This window comes from Coregonus clupeaformis, chromosome 17 (genome assembly GCF_020615455.1).
Source record: "Coregonus clupeaformis isolate EN_2021a chromosome 17, ASM2061545v1, whole genome shotgun sequence".
NCBI lineage: Eukaryota > Metazoa > Chordata > Actinopteri > Salmoniformes > Salmonidae > Coregonus > Coregonus clupeaformis.
Window position 1 is genome coordinate 24774266 of NC_059208.1, and position 18887 is coordinate 24793152.

General features: G+C 43.4%; 1 protein-coding gene across 1 annotated transcript in view; it reads left to right on the forward strand.

Annotated features, from left to right (window-relative positions):
* mtmr11 (myotubularin related protein 11) overlaps positions 1-18887 on the forward strand; it is a 29738-nt gene that overhangs the window by 728 nt on the left and 10123 nt on the right. The window contains 5 exon segments of the mRNA XM_041873999.2: positions 6736-6805; positions 16414-16550; positions 16769-16838; positions 17079-17218; positions 17477-17561. Of these exon segments, the coding sequence (XP_041729933.2) occupies positions 6736-6805; positions 16414-16550; positions 16769-16838; positions 17079-17218; positions 17477-17561 (502 nt within the window).

Below are 18887 nucleotides of genomic sequence, written 5' to 3' on the forward strand. Positions count from 1 at the left end.
AATGGAATGACAGCCTACATTCCACAGACAGAAGACTGAAGGCCTTTTATTCTTACTGTCTGGGACTGAGGGGGTTGTTATTTTGTTTTAACGCGTTCAGTTGAGGTGTTCCTTTTATACAGCATCCAATACAAGCTGTCCATCGTAGCATTCTTTGCTTGATTCACTAAGAGTATATATTTGGTAAAGAGGCAGGCACAGGTAAAGAGGCAGGCAGCATATGTGGCCAGATTATTTTTTTTTTGCCTGCTTGGATTGTATTAATTATTATCCATATCAAATGATGGCATGTGCTATGAATACCCATATGGTTAGTGTTTAGAGAAAAACAATAACTAAACATGTTGAGCTGATGGACTAAACCAAAACGTAAACCCTACATACACAGTGTACAGTTGCATACTGTACAGTATATATGAGAAGAATGAAATGTGGGAATATGATAGACTTCGACAAGTGGGTTTTGCCTACATATTCAAGACCTTCGATCACATGCATAGAGCGATGCCTGTTTTCTTAAACAACTCTTAACTACTCTTCAGCAGCATCTCGTGATTCTGAACTTGGGTGGCCAGGAAGCAATCATCCACGAAGACGCAACCATCACACACTTTAGTGATTAAGGCCTATATATAGAAGAACCTCGGAGACCTGTGGTTTCTTAACATTCAGGTTTATTTCTGAGATCTTTCATCATGTGTTGTGGCCTTGACATTTTTGTTGTTGCACAGAACACATTGTGGTGTAACTATGGATGGGTCTGTCTGCACAGGTCTACACTGTTGATGCCTTCAACTCTGTTACACCATCACAAAGGGACCAATGCTTTACCTACAGTATGTCAGTGAACATGCTTTGTCATGCCCATCTTTGGAAAAGTATTTGTAAATTTGCATTGCTGCTGCCTTTTCAAGAGATACAAGAGTTTTGGACATCATTACATGGAAGAGTGTGTGTGTGTGCGTGTGAACACATTCGGGGTGAGGGACATGTCTATAAACCCAATACAATTAAAACCAATCTAAATACAGTGAGGGAAAAAAGTATTTGATCCCCTGCTGATTTTGTACGGGAGTGCTCCTCATCTCAGCTTGTTACCTGCATAAAAGACACCTGTCCACAGAAGCAATCAATCAGATTCCAAACTCTCCACCATGGCCAAGACCAAACAGCTCTCCAAGGATGTCAGGGACAAGATTGTAGACCTACACAAGGCTGGAATGGGCTACAAGACCATCGCCAAACAGCTTGGTGAGAAGGTGACAACAGTTGGTGTGATGATTCGTAAATGGAAGAAACACAAAAGACCTGTCAATCTCCCTCGGCCTGGGGCTCCATGCAAGATCTCACCTCGTGGAGTTGCAATGATCATGAGAACGGTGAGGAATCAGTCCAGAACTACACGGGAGGATCTTGTCAATGATCTCAAGGAAGCTGGGACCATAGTCACCAAGAAAACAATTGATAAAACACTACGCCGTGAAGTACTGAAATCCTGCAGCGCCCGCAAGGTCCCCCTGCTCAAGAAAGCACATATACATGCCCGTCTGAAGTTTGCCAATGAACATCTGAATGATTCAGAGGAGAACTGGGTGAAAGTGTTGTGGTCAGATGAGACCAAAATCGAGCTCTTTGGCATCAACTCAACTCGCCGTGTTTGGAGGAGGAGGAATGCTGCCCATGACCCCAAGAACACCATCCCCACCGTCAAATATGGAGGTGGAAACATTATGCTTTGGGGGTGTTTTTCTGCTAAGGGGACAGGACAACTTCACCGCATCAAAGGGACGATGGACGGGGCCATGTACCGTCAAATCTTGGGTGAGAACCTCCTTCCCTCAGCCAGGGCATTGAAAATGGGTCGTGGATGGGTATTCCAGCATGACAATGACCCAAAACACACGGCCAAGGCAACAAAGGAGTGGCTCAAGAAGAAGCACATTAAGGTCCTGGAGTGGCCTAGCCAGTCTCCAGACCTTAATCCCATAGAAAATCTGTGGAGGGAGCTGAAAGTTCATGTTGCCAAACGTCAGCCTCAAAACCTTAATGACTTGGAGAAGATCTGCAAAGAGGAGTGGGACAAAATCCCTCCTGAGATGTGTGCAAACCTGGTGGCAAACTACAAGAAACGTCTGACCTCTGTGATTGCCAACAAGGGTTTTGCCACCAAGTACTAAGTCATGTTTTGCAGAGGGGTCAAATACTTATTTCCCTCATTAAAATGCAAATCAATTTATAACATTTTTGACATGCGTTTTTCTGGATTTTTTTGTTGTTATTCTGTCTCTCACTGTTCAAATAAACCTACCATTAAAATTATAGACTGATCATTTCTTTGTCAGTGGGCAAACTTACAAAATCAGCAGGGGATCAAATACTTTTTTCCCGCACTGGAAATGGAAGAACCTTGGTGGAAATTGGTAGGCTGATTATTACAGTGATGGTTTATGTCATAGACTAGATATTTCTTTTGAATTTTCAAATGTATGCTGGTGTGCTCATGCACTCTGTGCTTCTTAGATGTTCAGCCATGGTTATTTTGAGAAGCCGCAGGGGGAACGGTAACAGATGCCTCAACTCAACCCTCAGGCATTGCTGCTCACGTGGAGTGGGGGTGATGTGCACAACATCTCACTGTTGCCATGGAAACGACAGCCTGAGGAGCAGGCGTTTTGAATTGATTATGAATATAACTGCCTAACATAAATGGCAGTTTCTTTTAGCTATCTTGAAAATAAAACGCAATGGTGTTAAGTTAGCAATGTGGCTGTAGATAAACTTATGGTAATATCCTGTATATTAAATACACCCCCACACTGTGTTGAGATTTAGAAACGCACTGAATGGAAATTAGGAATGAGTTGACTATGGATCTGAAACCTTTGTCACTCTCATTTTGTATTAATAATTAGGCTACAGTTGGTCCCAATACTGAACCAAATTAAATTTGTGGAATAAGTGTTGTAACTCTTGTGCATGTAGGCTATGTAATACGAAATGAGTTACCGTTGAGAAATGACAAAGTCCTGCCATCCATTTCACATCACATGCAGACTGGTTGGGTTATAAGGAGGTTTGCATGTTACTGTTCATAATTACAGTCCAGGCTTGTTATTTTCCTCACTCGGTCTTTCCCCTCCCCTGAGTTCAAATGCTGGCTCCTCAGCTAGCTAAAACATATCGTCTATGGGCTGGAATCGGAAGCAGTCAGTCAGCCACACAACACAGTGCAAGTGCCACAGTAAAAATCATGCTCTGTTCAGATGGCTGGAGAAGGCTTTTCAGAGGGAGACCAGGCTTGTCTGTCAGAGTGGCTGGAGATCCAGGAGGGCTCATAAAAGGGAGCCAAAATGGTATTCACACACCCGGTCCCATAGGGCCAAGACCTCAGATCCTGAAACAAGCTATGAAACTGGCGGTGCTTCCCATGCGGAAACTGAACAAAACAATGCAGTCTCTCATTAGTAAACAAGATGTATGCTTGTTTTCAAGGGTTTATTGATCGTACATTGGGTGATTAACCAATGCTGCTATCCCCTAGGGAAAGCGTGAAATAAGGATAGTAGTTATAATAATAGACTATTTTTGTCCCTTTCAAGTGTCTAGAATGTTTTGGGCAACACCCAATGTGGGAGCTGTATGTTTATGAGTTGCTAGAGTCACAAGTTTTGTTAAACAAGAAGCACATTTAAAACATGAGTAATTGAAACCTGTCCTGTTATTAAGTCGAAACTAGTAGAAATACTTAAGCTACGTACTGACACATGCACAAACGGTGACAAATAGACGCTTGAAAGACGTACCGCCACACACACCCTCTGATTGAACATTGAACCCTCCTTACACAGCGAGTGCATCATCGAGTATACAAACAGTTTCCTTCAGACTAGATGATACACAGTTGAATGGAAATGGATATAAAAGAGGATTAGAATGCAAAATATGTCTCGCCATGAACAACAACTAATTTGGACTTGATATCATTAAGGGCAGTTAATTAATGTTTGTTGCAGACCAAGTCTATACTGAGGTCGTTATGATATATATGGCCAAGATGCCTTAGGCATTACTATAAATAGTCCCTCTACCTTCATTTATATGGAGAGTAGTGAGCACAGATTCCAAAGGGAGAATTATAGTACTGATTCTGCAGGTTGTGGAGTAAGTTAGGGGTTCAAATCTGCATTTTAAGCAGGGCAAGTGGATAATTTTCACATTAAACATTGATAGCATATGAATTCACGATTCATTAAAACATTCATGATGTTCTCCTATATGTTTATAGTTTAAGAGGAAGTATTAAAGTGTTGAATGGGGTGGAACACGGCACGGCTAGATTTATTAGGAGTAATTCAAAGTGAGTCCATGTTTAGAGAAAGAACTATTTTTAGCCCCTATGACAATACCACAAGCCTGCTTATTGATGTGAGGAAATGGACAATACCACATAAACCAACAGGCTAACCTCCCTCTACAGCAGCACCACATGGTAAAACAGTGTGTTTTAATGATCTAACTAGTAAATGTAACTACCTGAGCTACACACAGGCCCCTTGTTGGCGAGGGATGTTGTTCAACCCTACAGTGTGAGGTTTATGTGGTGTTGGACTGCCACTTTCCTCCCTCCTGTAGGTTTGGACTATTTTAGGGCAGAGGAGGTATGTTCTCCTCCTCAGAAGAAGTCCGGCCGCAGTAGCAAGGGGAAGCCATGAGCAATGGAAACTGCAATGGGCCTTGGCTGCACTCCCTGAGGAGAAAGGGAGGGAGGGAGGCGGCACAGGGAAGAAAGAGGCAGTGAAAGTGATAGAGTAGTACACAAGCAGAAGCCAGATACTTAAAGGAGAGTCAAGGAGTGAAACATCAACAGAAACAGAGCCTGGACATGTGGTTATTCATTTTGGGGGGTGAATTGGATTTAGGACTCTAATTTGGGATTTTTCCTCTCCCTCACTGATTTAGGGTTCCAGTCATTTTCGTCTAGACAGCTTCACCTCACCCTTCTCTCTTTCATCTTATCTAATCTACCTGCTGACTTGTTCTACCTTTGTCTAGTGCAGTTACTCTTCATGTTATGACACATTTTGTTGTAGTTTATTTGATGGGCTTTCACTCTATTCTTCCTTAGCCTCCAATGTAGTTTTAGTTGGTGGGGCAGTTTGGAGCATTTCTGCTGTTGGAATCCAAATATGTTTACTGAACTTCTGAATATAACACAACTCCAAGGCACAGAAACAGAGTTTGTTAAGTTGTTAACTCCCAAAACGGTTGATACAAGGAACTGAGCTTATCAGAGAAAAAATTAAACAGGATCTAAATATCCTGTGAAGTTCAGAAAAAGAGCGAGCAATGCAGATGTGGGTGTTTGAGTTATAAATAGGGAATTGGTCCTGAAACAATGGAAAAACATATAAGCTGAAAAGCCAGATGAAAATTAACAATGGTGTACTGGCGAGCAGAAACCAAGAACCTTGTGAAGTTTTAGTGTCCTCCCTTGTAATTTGAAAACAGGCTTGTTTTTCCACCATTCTGCTAACTCAGCTCTCCTGTGGAGGTTTGAGTGAATAAAATTGGTGGAACAATAACCCTGTCCAGGATGTCTTGGAATGACCCAGGACTTTATCTTCTGTTTTGAGAAAGTCAGGACTGTTAGCCCATTTCTGAAGTTTTTGTTAGGGGTTGGCAGTTTGGGGTTGGGGTTTGTCTCACACCAACTGCAGCCAATGAATTTGGAAAATGGATTTACCACATTTCTTCACTTGAGAATTGGCACTTGTTTTCTGAGGCAAGAATTGAAATGCTGTGTGATTTGATGATGGGAAGAAGCTGAAAACCAATACTACTATTACTCAGAAAGATGTGCAAGTTCTGTTATAGTTTCACAGACAAGGCAAACAGATACGCTATGAATGAGTGGAATTTACAACCGTTTAAGGAGCAAAGGTTCTCTTTGTGTAATGCTCTCGTGAGGTTTTAGCCACTGTCAATCTTAAAGGAAACCAGAAGAGTGCCATACGTTTTCATTAGCATGTTTATGTTGGCACGCAGTTCACTTCACCACTACATTGTGTGTGTCACGAGAGTTATAGTATCCGAAGAGTATCTGTCACACATTATAGTAAGTTGTTTTTAGTTCGCAAACAAAGAAATATGTGACTAAACTGGCACCAAAAGTTAACATAATTGTGAACATTGACCTTGTAGGCTGCAAAGAATTGCTGAGTAATCAGTACCATAAAGATTAATTGTGTACTTTGACCTCAGTTCAAAGCAATTTCTATGTTTCTATACTGGACTGCCTGAGTGGTCAGTACCAGAACAAACAGTTCCTTTTTCAATGCATAGGCCTATGTCTTGTGCATTGAATGATTTATACCCTATGTAAATGGTCTTCTGTGAGGGGTGGGAGCTCAGGCTAAATGGGCCCATATGTGCTAGCAGCTAGCCAATAGTCCGGTAATGGCAACCTGTGGTTCTATGGGATTGGATTATGCTGCTAGGAGAACAGCCTGGAGTACTTTGAGACCGCATCAAATCATACAGTACAGAAAAAAACGACTAATAAAACATGGAAACTGAGAGTCATCATGGCGCATTGTGGGATTGGCTATGGTTTTTGGGAATGTGGTCAATAGGAAGACCTTGAGTTACAAGCACAAATCACATAAGTGTTTGCTTCTCTAACTATTGAAATGGATGCAGTAATAACACCAGGCCTGTTGTCTGTTCCCCCCACAGGAGAGGATGCTGAGTCACAGTGGTGTCAACGCACGGGGGAGAGACATGTTTGGACTACGCTGCTTACCAGGTAAGACCCAGACTGATGAATATGATGCTAGTTCCATGTGAGAAATACAGTAGCTATACGCGTATAATAACATGTGGGTCTGAAAACACAGTGTCAGCCACATGTCTTTAGGCAAGTCCATCTTTTGAAACTGCACCCATCTGTATCACTGTTTTCTTACTAAATCCTAGTGTACATTTCGGTGTTCCTCAAGGTTCCGTTTTAGGACCACTATTGTTTTCACTATATATTTTACCTCTTGGGGATGTTATTCGAAAACATAATGTTAACTTTCACTGCTATGCGGATGACACACAGCTGTACATTTCAATGAAACATGGTGAAGCCCCAAAATTGCCCTCGCTAGAAGCCTGTGTTTCAGACATAAGGAAGTGGATGGCTGAAAACTTTTTACTTTTAAACTCGGACAAAACAGAGATGCTTGTTCTAGGTCCCAAGAAACAAAGAGATCTTCTGTTAAATCTGACAATTCATCTTGATGGTTGTAAAGTCGTCTCAAATAAAACTGTGAAGGACCTCAGGCGTTACTCTTGACCCTGATCTCTCTTTTGACGAACATATCAAGACTGTTTCAAGGACAGCTTTTTTCCATCTACGTAACATTGCAAAAATCAGAAATTTTCTGTCCAAAAATGATGCAGAAAAATTAATCCATGCATTTGTTACTTCTAGGTTAGACTACTGCAATGCTCTATTTTCCGGCTACCCGGATAAAGCACTAAATAAACTTCAGTTAGTGCTAAATACGGCTGCTAGAATCCTGACTAGAACCAATAAATTTGATCATATTACTCCAGTGCTAGCTTCCCTACACTGGCTTCCCTGTTAAGGCAAGGGCTGATTTCAAGGTTTTACTGTTAACCTATAAAGCGTTACATGGGCTTGCTCCTACCTATCTTTCCGAGTTGGTCCTGCCGTACATACCAATACGTACGCTACGGTCACAAGACGCAGGCCTCCTAATTGTCCCTAGAATTTCTAAGCAAACAGCGGGAGGCAGGGCTTTCTCCTATAGATCTCCATTTTTATGGAACAAGTCTGCCTACCCATGTGAGAGACGCAGACTCGGTCTCAACCTTTAAGTCTTTACTGAAGACTTATCTCTTCAGTAGGTCATATGATTGAGTGTAGTCTGGCCCAGGAGTGTGAAGGTGAACGGAAAGGCTCTGGAGCAACGAACAGCCCTTGCTGTCTCTGCCGGGCCGGTTCCCCTCTCCACTGGGGTTCTCTGCCTCTAACCCTGTTGCAGGGGCTGAGTCACTGGCTTGCTGGTGCTCTTTCATGCCGTCCCCTGGGAGGGGTGCGTCACTTGAGTGGGTTGAGTTACTGACGTGATCTTCCTGTCTGGGTTGGCGCCCCCCTTGGTTTGTGCTGTGGTGGAGACCTCTGTGGGCTATACTCGGCCTTGTCTCAGGATTGTAAGTTGGTGGTTGAGGATATCCCTCTAGTGGTGCGGGGGCTGTGCTTTGGCAGAGTGGGTGGGGTTATATCCTTCCTGTTTGGCCCTGTCCGGGGTTTCTTCGGATGGGGCCACAGTGTCTCCGGACCGCTCCTGTCTCAGCCTCCAGTATTTATGCTGCAGTAGTTTATGTGTCGGGGGCTGGGGTTAGTTGGTTATACCTGGAGTACTTCTCCTGTCTTATCCAGTGTCCTGTGTGAATTTAAGTATGCTCTCTCTAATTCTCTCGTTCTCTCTTTCTCTCTGAGAACCTGAGCCCTAGGACCATACGTCAGGACTACCGGGCATGATGACACCTTGCTGTCCCCAGTCCGCCTGGCCTTGCTGCTATTCCAGTTTCAACTGTTCTGCCTCGCGGTTCACGAAACCCCTACCTGTCCCAGACCTGCTGTTTTCAACTCTTAATGATCGGCTATGAAAAGCCAACTGAGAGACCTGAGCACCTAGGACCATACGTCGGGACTACCGGCCGTGGTGACTCCTTGCTGTCCCCAGTCCGCCTGGCCTTGCTGCTATTCCAGTTTCAACTGTTCTGCCTGCGGTTATGGAACCCCTACCTGTCCCAGACCTGCTGTTTTCAACTCTTAATGATCGGCTATGAAAAGCCAACTGAGATTTATTCCTGATTATTATTTGACCATGCTTGTCACTTATGAACATTTTTGAACATCTTGGCATGGTTCTGTTATAATCTTCACCCAGCACAGCCAGAAGAGGACTGGCCACCCCTCATAGCCTGGTTCCTCTCTAGGTTTCTTCCTAGGTTTTCGCCTTTCTAGGGAGTTTTTCCTAGCCACCGTGCTTCTACACCTGCATTACTAGCTGTTTGGGGTTTTAGGCTGGGTTTCTGTACAGCACTTCGAGATATTAGCTGATGTAAGAAGGGCTATATAAAATTGATTGATTGATTGATAGTGCTAAGCTACTGTAATGTAGCCTCTGTGAGAACAGTGTGTCAGTGCGCTGCGGAGAGCAGTGCTGCTGGCCCCTGCCCCTGGTCATAATCTCAGTGTCCGCAGCACGCCGCGGCAGGAGCTTTACAACAGGAATGTTGGCAGGCCAGGGCCCCTCCAGAGCCAAGCTAATCTCTAACGTTTCATATCAGCAGTTATTCACAGCACCTCTGTGGGAGCAGTGTGTGTGTTTCCTTGTCCCTTTCACTTTCAGCTCTCACGTCCACCTTGTATCGCTGACGTAGACACATCCCTCCCCGTCCCTCCTCCCTCACTTCCCCCTTCATTCACCTTTTCTGTTTAACTCAGAAACAGTTTCTATCTCATTCTTTCCAGACTCTCCCAGTCGGTTTGAGGTTCACTGTGGTCCCATTCTGAGTTGTTTTTGTTGTCGTGTGACTGTGAAATGCTGTCCGTCCGTCTTTCTTTCTCTCCGGCCCTCTTCCTCCCTTCTTCCCTTTCTCTGACCAGTTTTCTATGTCCTGCCATGGCAGATATGAAACACAGCTGGTCATGGAAATCTGCCTCACATTAAGGCTGAAAGGATCAATCCGAATGGGAAACACTGTCATAGTTTCTGCAAACGGAGTTCTCTCATGTTGGAAACGGACTTTCAGCTCGGAAAAATGTGTTACACACACACTTTCACAGAGGCACCACGGAAGGGAATGGGGAATCTGTGGAAGCAAACTAAGTGAAAGGGCTCACGTTGCAGCATCCCACAGACAGTCGGAACAGTCCCAGGCCTCAGTGTACTGTATACTATACAACCCTGCGTGCCATTCATCACATTCTCAGATAACACTCGGACACAAGACAGGGGAAACCAGAGCGGGCTCCGGGGGGTAAATGGGTCAGGGCAGCACAAACAGCTATGGGTAGATAGATGGTGTACCTTTTGAATGTGAGGGGCCTACTATAGATCCACAGACAAAGCCAAGTGGACAGGACCCTCCTCAGAGCATAACCACAATCCCCTGATCCATGCACTTATGTTACACTGGATTTGGGTTGGTGTCAATCGTTGGACTCACTGCTGGCCTTGCTGAGTGACAAGAGAAGAGCAGGTCAATATCGGTGAAGAATATAACATTGTATGCTTTATGACTTGAAGTTCCTTACAAAAGCTCAATTTGGATAGCACACTAACTACCTAAAAAAATAGTGAAGCGCTCTGTGCATTCTCTGTGTGTGTGTGCATATGTATACATGTTTTCCTACATTATCAGGACCACAATGTACTGACAAGTCGCCAGAATGTCCTGACAAGGTTGGAAAACAAGAAACATTTTGAAAAGGCAGGACTTTTTTCATGTCCTGAATTTGTTAAAATGAATATTTTAAGCTTATGGGTTAGGTTTGGGGTTAAGGTTAGGGTTAGATGTAGGTTTAGGTGTTAGGAAAAATAGGATTCTTGTCTTATTCTCTCCCGTTGGTTAGCAGAGGGCCAGAAACGTCTCCTCTGCACGCACATAGGAACAAAATGGAGAACAAATGTGGTTGGAAACAAATACAATTTAAAATGGAGCATGTGGTTCATAATCACATTCAGCTTTATTCTCTCCGGGCAATTTCTCAGGTTGTCCGATCCACTGGCAGAACACCAATGGACAAAGAAAAAGAGAGCCACAGTGGGGACTTTCCGGTGTTTACGTGTGTTTGTATGAAAGTGTCTGTGTAATGTGCTTGTGTCTGAGTGCATCTGTGAGTCTGTGTGTACATGTGTTTTTGTGTGCGAGAGAGGGTTAGAAAGGGAGGGAGACAAAGGCAATTGTGTGTGGTGGGGGTGGGGCCTGCACTCTGCAGGACGAAAGTAAAACTGTTTAAACTGTTAAATTACCAGTGTCGTCTCATAAACAGCTTCACTGTATACAGAGTATTGAGTGACTCAAGCCTCAGCTTCCCATGCTGTGCGACTGTAAACTACCTGCAAACTCTCCAGTCCAGAACTCAGTCAAACTAGAAACAGTCACTTCCTGTCCCCTCTCTCACATCTGTGAGCCACAATGCCTGAGGAATGTCTTCAGCACTGTTGCACCCGGGGAGCCATAAAAAGGAGCACGCAAATCCCACTGAGCCTGATTGGCCAAAGAGTAACAGGCAATCCTAGAAACAAGGCTCATTTGTGTGTAAAAGTGTCCTTAGGGCGCCTGGTTCAGGAGTTTAATTCCTAGTTATATGTCCAGGACTTTAGAAAGGGAATACTTGTGCTGAGAGTTTGTGACTTTGATCTGGCGTCGTGGGACTGAAGTCGGCGTAAACATAGCCTAATCACACTGCCTTGCTTGATTCCAGTCCTCAGCTCACACCCCCCCAAAGATCTTGTGGCTTTGTTGAGGGACCTTTTGAAGATTTCTTAGTAGCTTTCGCTAGGCTTTGGTGTTAATCTTGTGCAATGGGCAAAGTATTGGAGTGTTAGCAGTGATGACCTTGATTACAACCACACTTTCTTTTCTCATAGGATAAACAAGCATTTGATGTGTTAAATTACGATGTACTGTTTTGCTCTATTTATGCAATTCGGTGTCCCTGAAAATCTTCTCTCAACCGAGGTCTAATTGGCTGTCTGAGGTTGAGCTGTAGCAAAAATGGCATTCTTTGTGCAGTTATGTTTTTGACTTATTGCTTTTTTGGTTTTCCTTAAACTTTATTTTGAAGGAATTCAGTTGTTCCTTAAATTTAGTTTTGAAGGAATTCAGCCCTGTCAACAACCCACCAAATCCTTTTTATTGTTCTAAAAACTGAAAGATTCTAACATTCTCTCCACCGTGATGGTGTCTGGCCAAACACTTCCCTTGCAAGAGACAAAAAGGCAATTTTCCCCCTCTACTCTCCAGGACTCTGTTGCCATGGAAACCAAAGACTAGCTGGGAGAGGCTTTGTTTTGCTGTGAGAGAGCATTACGAATGTGCTGTCTCAGTCTCACTGCTGTGTGAGAGAGGGTGTGTCTGTGTGCCCGGTGTGTTTAGATGTGAGAGATGTATTGGTGAAAGGGCTTGTTTTTGGAAGCTTTGTTCTGGGTTCTAGAGTTCTGGAATCTTTTATTTTCAAGCATGAACACAATATTACAAACAGATTTCAAAATTGCATAAATGTTGCATACATTCATAATTCCCAACAAAGCATTTAAACACATTTATGGCGTAATAACATGATAATAGCCTAATATTGATAGCTGTAGAGCCAAAGCTGTATCAGTCTGGAAAATATATTTGCCTCTGTATCCCATGGGACTAGACAAGCGCAAGTTAAGTTGCACATTTTATTGACATAAAAAGAAGGCTCAGTAAATATGCACCAATAAATACATCCCTGCCCAGAAGGGAAGTCATGCATTTGGATTGGAAAATGCATCTGAAGTGTAATGAGGATACATAAGTACATTATATTGACAAGAAAAAATTGGAGTGTGAGATGGATTAGTATATGACTGGCGTTGATACAAATAGCTTAATTGTTCTTTGTCAAAACACCACAATGAGAAAAGGCAGGGGACTCTTCATCAATCTAAATAGGAAAATGAATTAATTGACACACACATGCCTCTGGTATCATGCTGCCTTTTTGTATTTGTGACAATGTTTGCATTGATATCAATAATTACGATGATGGAATGATTCCTCACTTGCTTTAAATATGTTTGTGTAGCACTAGCACGTGGACAGCTTCCACTGCCATGGTTATCTCCACCACTCCCTTCTAGTAGCTCTCCAACTTTTTCTTGAGTTCAGTCACCGATTTCCTCACCGCCCCAAAATCACAGCCTGGGTAAGTGGAAGTGGCAGGCAAATCTTCGGAGACAGGGTTTACAATGTTCCTTGTACGTCTGAAGGAAATAGATGTGATCTTTTGTGTGTGAAAGCTGATCCAGCCACAGCTTACAGCTCACCCACCTGCTCCAGTCGCTTCAGGAGTATTTCAACCCGACTCACTTCAGCCTTCTCCTGGGCTCTGATCGACTCCTTCACCTCAGAGCACCTTCTCTCAATGGAGCGGATCAGCTCAGTAAAGATCCTCTCACTATCCTCCACTGCTACCTGTGCAGAGCTCTTGAGTGACGCCATAGCTTCTCTGAGCCGTTCTATCTCCCATCTCTTCTCTTTTCTCTTCAGTTGGAATGTTTCCCACCATATTTTCACCTGAATCTCTCTTAACTCCTTTCTGCTGCAGCTGAGACTGTATCATGGCCTTTATGTTCATCTACACAGATAACAGATACACTGCTGTTCTTACAGTACTTGTCCAGCAGTTTATGACGAGAGCAGACCTTCTCCTGCAGTTTTGGCAAGGCTTTGACTAGCGTGTACATCTGAAATGCAGAAGACATATAGTGATGTTGGAGGGGAGCCTTACAGTAGCTGGCCATACACACCAGACAGGACATATCCGCTTTGCGTTTTCTCCCCGAGCAGACGTCACACTGCATATCTCCGGGTCTAGCATAAAAGAAAACACTTTGGAATTCTCTGTTCAGTTTCTCCACCATATCAGCCAGGATGGTATTTCTGTTCAGAAAAGGCTTTGTGATGAAGGTCTGTCTGCACTGTGGGCAGCTGTAGACACCCTTCTCATCATCCTGATCCCCAGTAGCGCTCAATACAGTCCTTACAGTAGCTGTGTCCCCAGGCAGTAGTCACTGGATCTTTCAGTAGATCCAGACAGACCGGACAGGAGAATTGGTCCTTCTCTACTGAGACATTAGCAGCTGCCATTTTGATACAGACTGATAGATACGTAGGCAGACTGAGCTAAAATCTTTGTCTGAAGGTAAAGAAATAGACACCGATTCAGAGTCTGGAAGGACAAAAGAGAGTTGAATGTTGCGTGCCGTCTTAGAGAGAGAATGAATGTCTGAGTACCTTTTCTGAAACCCTCTTTCAATGATTTTGAGTTTATGGAGCCCGATCACAAGCTGGTGAATTGTGATTGTGGATCAAGGTACATTAGAGAGGTGTTATATGTAAGGGCTGTTATTAACAACATAGCTAACTGTTATGTACAGTAGAACTGTAGTCACATTGGTTGCACACACCATGTCACATTCAAAGAATGAAATATGTCAATGTGATCGGAAATATGAGGCGAATGGCAAGCTGGACCCGGATGCCAGACAACTACAGTGCCTTCGGAAAGTATTCAGACCCCTTGACTTTTCTCACATTTTGTTACGTGTTAGCTTTATTCTGAAATTGATTGAATAGTTTTTTTTCCTCATCAATCTGCACACAAAATAATGACAAAGCAAAAACAGGTTTTTAGAAATGTTGCTAATTTATAAAATAAAAATAACTGAAATATAACATTTACATAACTATTCAGACCCTTTACTCAGTACTTTTTTGAAGCACCTTTGGCAGCGATTACAGCCTTGAGTCTTCTTCGGTATGACGTTACAAGCTTGGCACACCTGTATTTGGGGAGTTTCTCCCATTCTTCTCTGCAGATCCTGTCAAGCTCTGTCAGGTTGGATGGGTGAGCGTTGTTGCACAGCTATTTTCAGGTCTCTCCAGAGATGTTAGGTCGGGTTCAATTCCGGGCTCTGGCTGGGCCACTCAAGGACATTCAGAGACTTGTCCCGAAGCCACTCCTGCGTTGTCTTGGCTGTTTGCTTAGGGTTCGTTGTCCTGTTGGAAGGTGAACCTTTGCCCCAGTCGGAGATCCTGAGCGATCTGGAGCAGGTTTTCATCAAGGATCTCTCTATACTTTGCTCCGTTAATCTTTCCCTCGATCCTGACTAGTCTCCCAGTCCCTGCCGCTGAAAAACATCCCCACAGCATGATGCTGCCACCACCGTGCTTCACCGTAGGGATGGTGCCAGGTTTCCTCCAGACGTGTCGCTTGGCATTCAGGCCAAAGAGTTCAATCTTGGTTTCATCAGACCAGAGAATCTTGTTTCTCATGGTCTGAGAGTCTTTAGGTGCCTTTTGGCAAACTCCAAGCAGGCTGTCATGTGCCTTTTTACTGAGGAGTGGCTTCCGTCTGGCCACTCTACCATAAAGGCCTGATTGGTGGAGTGCTGCAGAGATGGTTGTCCTTCTGGAAGGTTCTCCCATCTCCACAGAGGAACTCTAGAGCTCTGTCAGAGTGACCATTGGGTTCTTGGTCACCTCCCTGACCAAGGCCCTTCTCCCCCGATTGCTCAGTTTGGCTGGGCGGCCAGCTGTAGGAAGAGTCTTGGTGGTTCCAAACTTCTTCCATTTAAGAATGATGGAGGCCACTGTTTTCTTGGGGACCTTCAACACTGCAGAATTTTTTTGTTACCCTTCCCCAGATCTATGCCTCGACACAATCCTGTCTCGGAGCTCTACGGACAATTCCTTCGACCTCATGGCTTGGTTATTGCTCTGACATGCACTGTCAACTCTGGGACCTTTATATAGACAGGTGTGTGCCTTTCCAAATCATGTCCAATCAATTGAATTTACCACAGGTGGACTCCAATCAAGTTGTAGAAACATCTCAAAGATAATCAATGGAAACAGGATGCACCTGAGCTCAATTTCGAGTTTCATAGCAAAGGGTCTGAATACTTATGTAAATAAGGTATGTCTGTTTTTTTTATTTTTATTACATTTGCAAGGATTTCTAAAAACCTGTTTTTGCTTTGTCATTATGGGGTATTGTGTGTAGATTGCTGAGGATTTTAGAATAAGGCTGTAACATAACAAAATGTGGAAAAAGTCAAGGGGTCTGAATACTTTCCGAAGGCACTGTATATCTGCTTGACTCAACCGTTCAGTGGCTGACATAGCTGAGAAAATAGCACCTCCCAGCCTCTTGATAAACTCAATGCTGAAGTTTACATTCACTCACATTTCTGTTATACATAACACTCAACATTACCCTCTCCCTTCCCTCAAACACAGTCATTCTGGTATTTTGCACAATTCATCACTTTACCTTGGAATGCTCAGTCTTGACGATGGAACTCTCATAATGTTCTAAAATAGTCTACGTTTTTATTGTTTTCAATATCAGCCAGATTTGAAACATTCTGTGGACAATAAAGTTGTTGTATTCTATTCAGTAAGCTCCAGCCTAAATCCCCTGTGTGTGTTCCCCAGGAGAGTGTGTGCTCCAGCCTAAATCCCCTGTGTGTGTTCCCCAGGAGAGTGTGTGCTCCAGCCTAAATCCCCTGTCTGTGTTCCCCAGGAGAGTGTGTGCTCCAGCCTAAATCCCCTGTCTGTGTTCCCCAGGAGAGTGTGTGCTCCAGAGGGCTGTGTTGGTGAGGAAGAAGCTAACTGCCAAGGAGGGGGGTGGATGGCTGTCTGGTACTCTCTTCTGTACCCACTTCAGAGTGGCCTTTGTGCCTCAGGACAGCCCCAAAGCTGACGTGAGTACTGGACTAGCTCTGAGTATGGACTGGTGATCGTAGTAATGATACCGTATTATTGCTAGAAGAAGGCTAGCGGGCAAATAATAATAATCATCATCATCACAATCAACAACATCATATAGAACGTTTTCAGACCATCCATTCATTGGTGTAAAATATCCTGATCAGACAAACTAACCTATATTTGTACCATCCCTCCAACCCTCTGTATGTAGGACAACGCAGACCCTGTGCTCCTGGGGGATCATGACGTGGCCCTGGCCTCTATTGAGAAGGTTGTAGCTGGTAAGACTTCTTCTACAACTCTACTAGGCTGTAGTGGTCCCAAACTCCTTTGTGCTATGAGAGCCACAAGATGTACTTGTAAAAAAAATATGATGAATGATATAAACAATTGTAATATCCTAAACCCAATTCAAGACTAGGCTTGACACAGGAAGCATTAGCTGTGAACCATCAGTGGTGTAGTGTGTTCTGTGTACCTGGCTTTGACTCTAAGATGGCTGTGTAACCTCTGTGCTGCAGTGGGCCCATCCCGGACCAAGCTGGTGACGGCTAGCTCCTCTCTGAAGTTCACTCCTGAGGAGCTGGTGTTGTACTGTCGGGACCTGCGTGTTCTCTGCTTCCTCTTTGACCGCCTCACTCCTGACACACAGGCTGTGGAGGTAGTGTGTGTGTGTGTGTGTATACTGTATGTCAGCATGTGTGATAAAAAAATGATGCGCAGCGTCTCCTTATTTGAAGATTGACTTCAGAAGGTTGTGATTTTGAGTTTCAAATGGATATTATGCAGCATTGTGAGTAGATAAACTGATGTGTCTTGTAGGTCATTGTGATCATGCATACGGGGTCTCACTCCATGTTGAAAGCTGATGCACTTTGTCATGCTGATCAGCAGACTGAGTCTTGTTGTTCCTCCTCAGATAACGTACACCATTGCCAAGACTTACCAGCCTCTGAAGCCAGGGGCTGTCCTCTCCTTCCAGAATGCAGCCCTGGGGAGTGTTGGTGAGTCACACACACGCTGGAATACTTTTTTAAAAAGTCATATTGAAGAGAGCACATTTTGAGTACAAAGAACTTAAGTATTTTAGAGGTCATATAGGTACTTGGAATCGTTTCTTTATGAGTCATTCATACACAAACAAACAAACATACACACACACACACACACATCTCTTTTTGTCTGAAATGTAACCACAGCATACTTCAGAATCAGCCAGAGATGGAGGGTTATGGGGCTGGATATAATTGCTATTGCATGCAGGCCCTTGATAAGATCTCAAGCTTAGAGATATTCTCTCTGGCTCTCAAAGATCCTCCCAAAATAAAGAACGTACTGTTTTTAATACAGTGCACTGAAGCTCTTCACATATTAAAAGCATTAGAGGGGTTTGCTAGACAGACAAGTTAGAAACTGTATTACTGTATTTTTTTTGTATTAGACTATTAAAAAGGCTGGACCTTTATGTCATCAAATATTTAAAAAAAAATAATATATATTTCAACAGAAAGTTACAGGTGCAGAAACAAAAGCTAAAACATGTAGCTGCCAACTAAGAAGTCACTTGGTTTTCACCATTACAGTGAATATCTGACTGGACAGAACATACTGTATACAGAAACATGAGCCACTACTGTACACCATGCTAATATGCTATGCAATGCTACGGTACGCTACACTGGACAGGACACAGGCAGCTAGCTCTCAGGCAGCTCTAATGTAAAGTATCTGAAACATCACCCTGCTGTGTGGTCAGGATGTGTTCAGTTCAGGTCTATACACCAAACAACTGCAAACCCCTGACCTACAACCACATCAGTCTTGAGTTTTCACACGTTCACTCTAGCTGAATAGAATAGCATTAAAGATACACTATGCAGAAATCGCTCTGCCATTTCATGGTTGCTAAAATTCTAAAAGTTCGCCTAATTTCAGTTTATGTGACAAAACAAGCAAGTATAGTGTCGAGAATATTGTACCATCTAAACCGCTGTGAAATATATTTTCCATAACCAAAAATATAGTATTGTCAGCTGTTTGAAGCTGGTGTACAAAATCGAAAGTAAAAGACGCAAAAACTAAACTTAAGAATGGGAACCATAGTAATAGCACACATAGAACATATCTACAGTTTTTTAAGACTTGCTTTTAATGAGAATGACAGATCTATAACTCACATTTCTGTGAATTTGGTTGGGTCGCCCAAAAAGTTACATAATGCAGCTTTAAGCGTGATATAGAAATGTATTAATAGTGATACACATCAAATCAGCATAACCAATGTTTCAGTGTGGCTTTTCTCAAGGAAAGCTCAATCTCTCCACCACCCC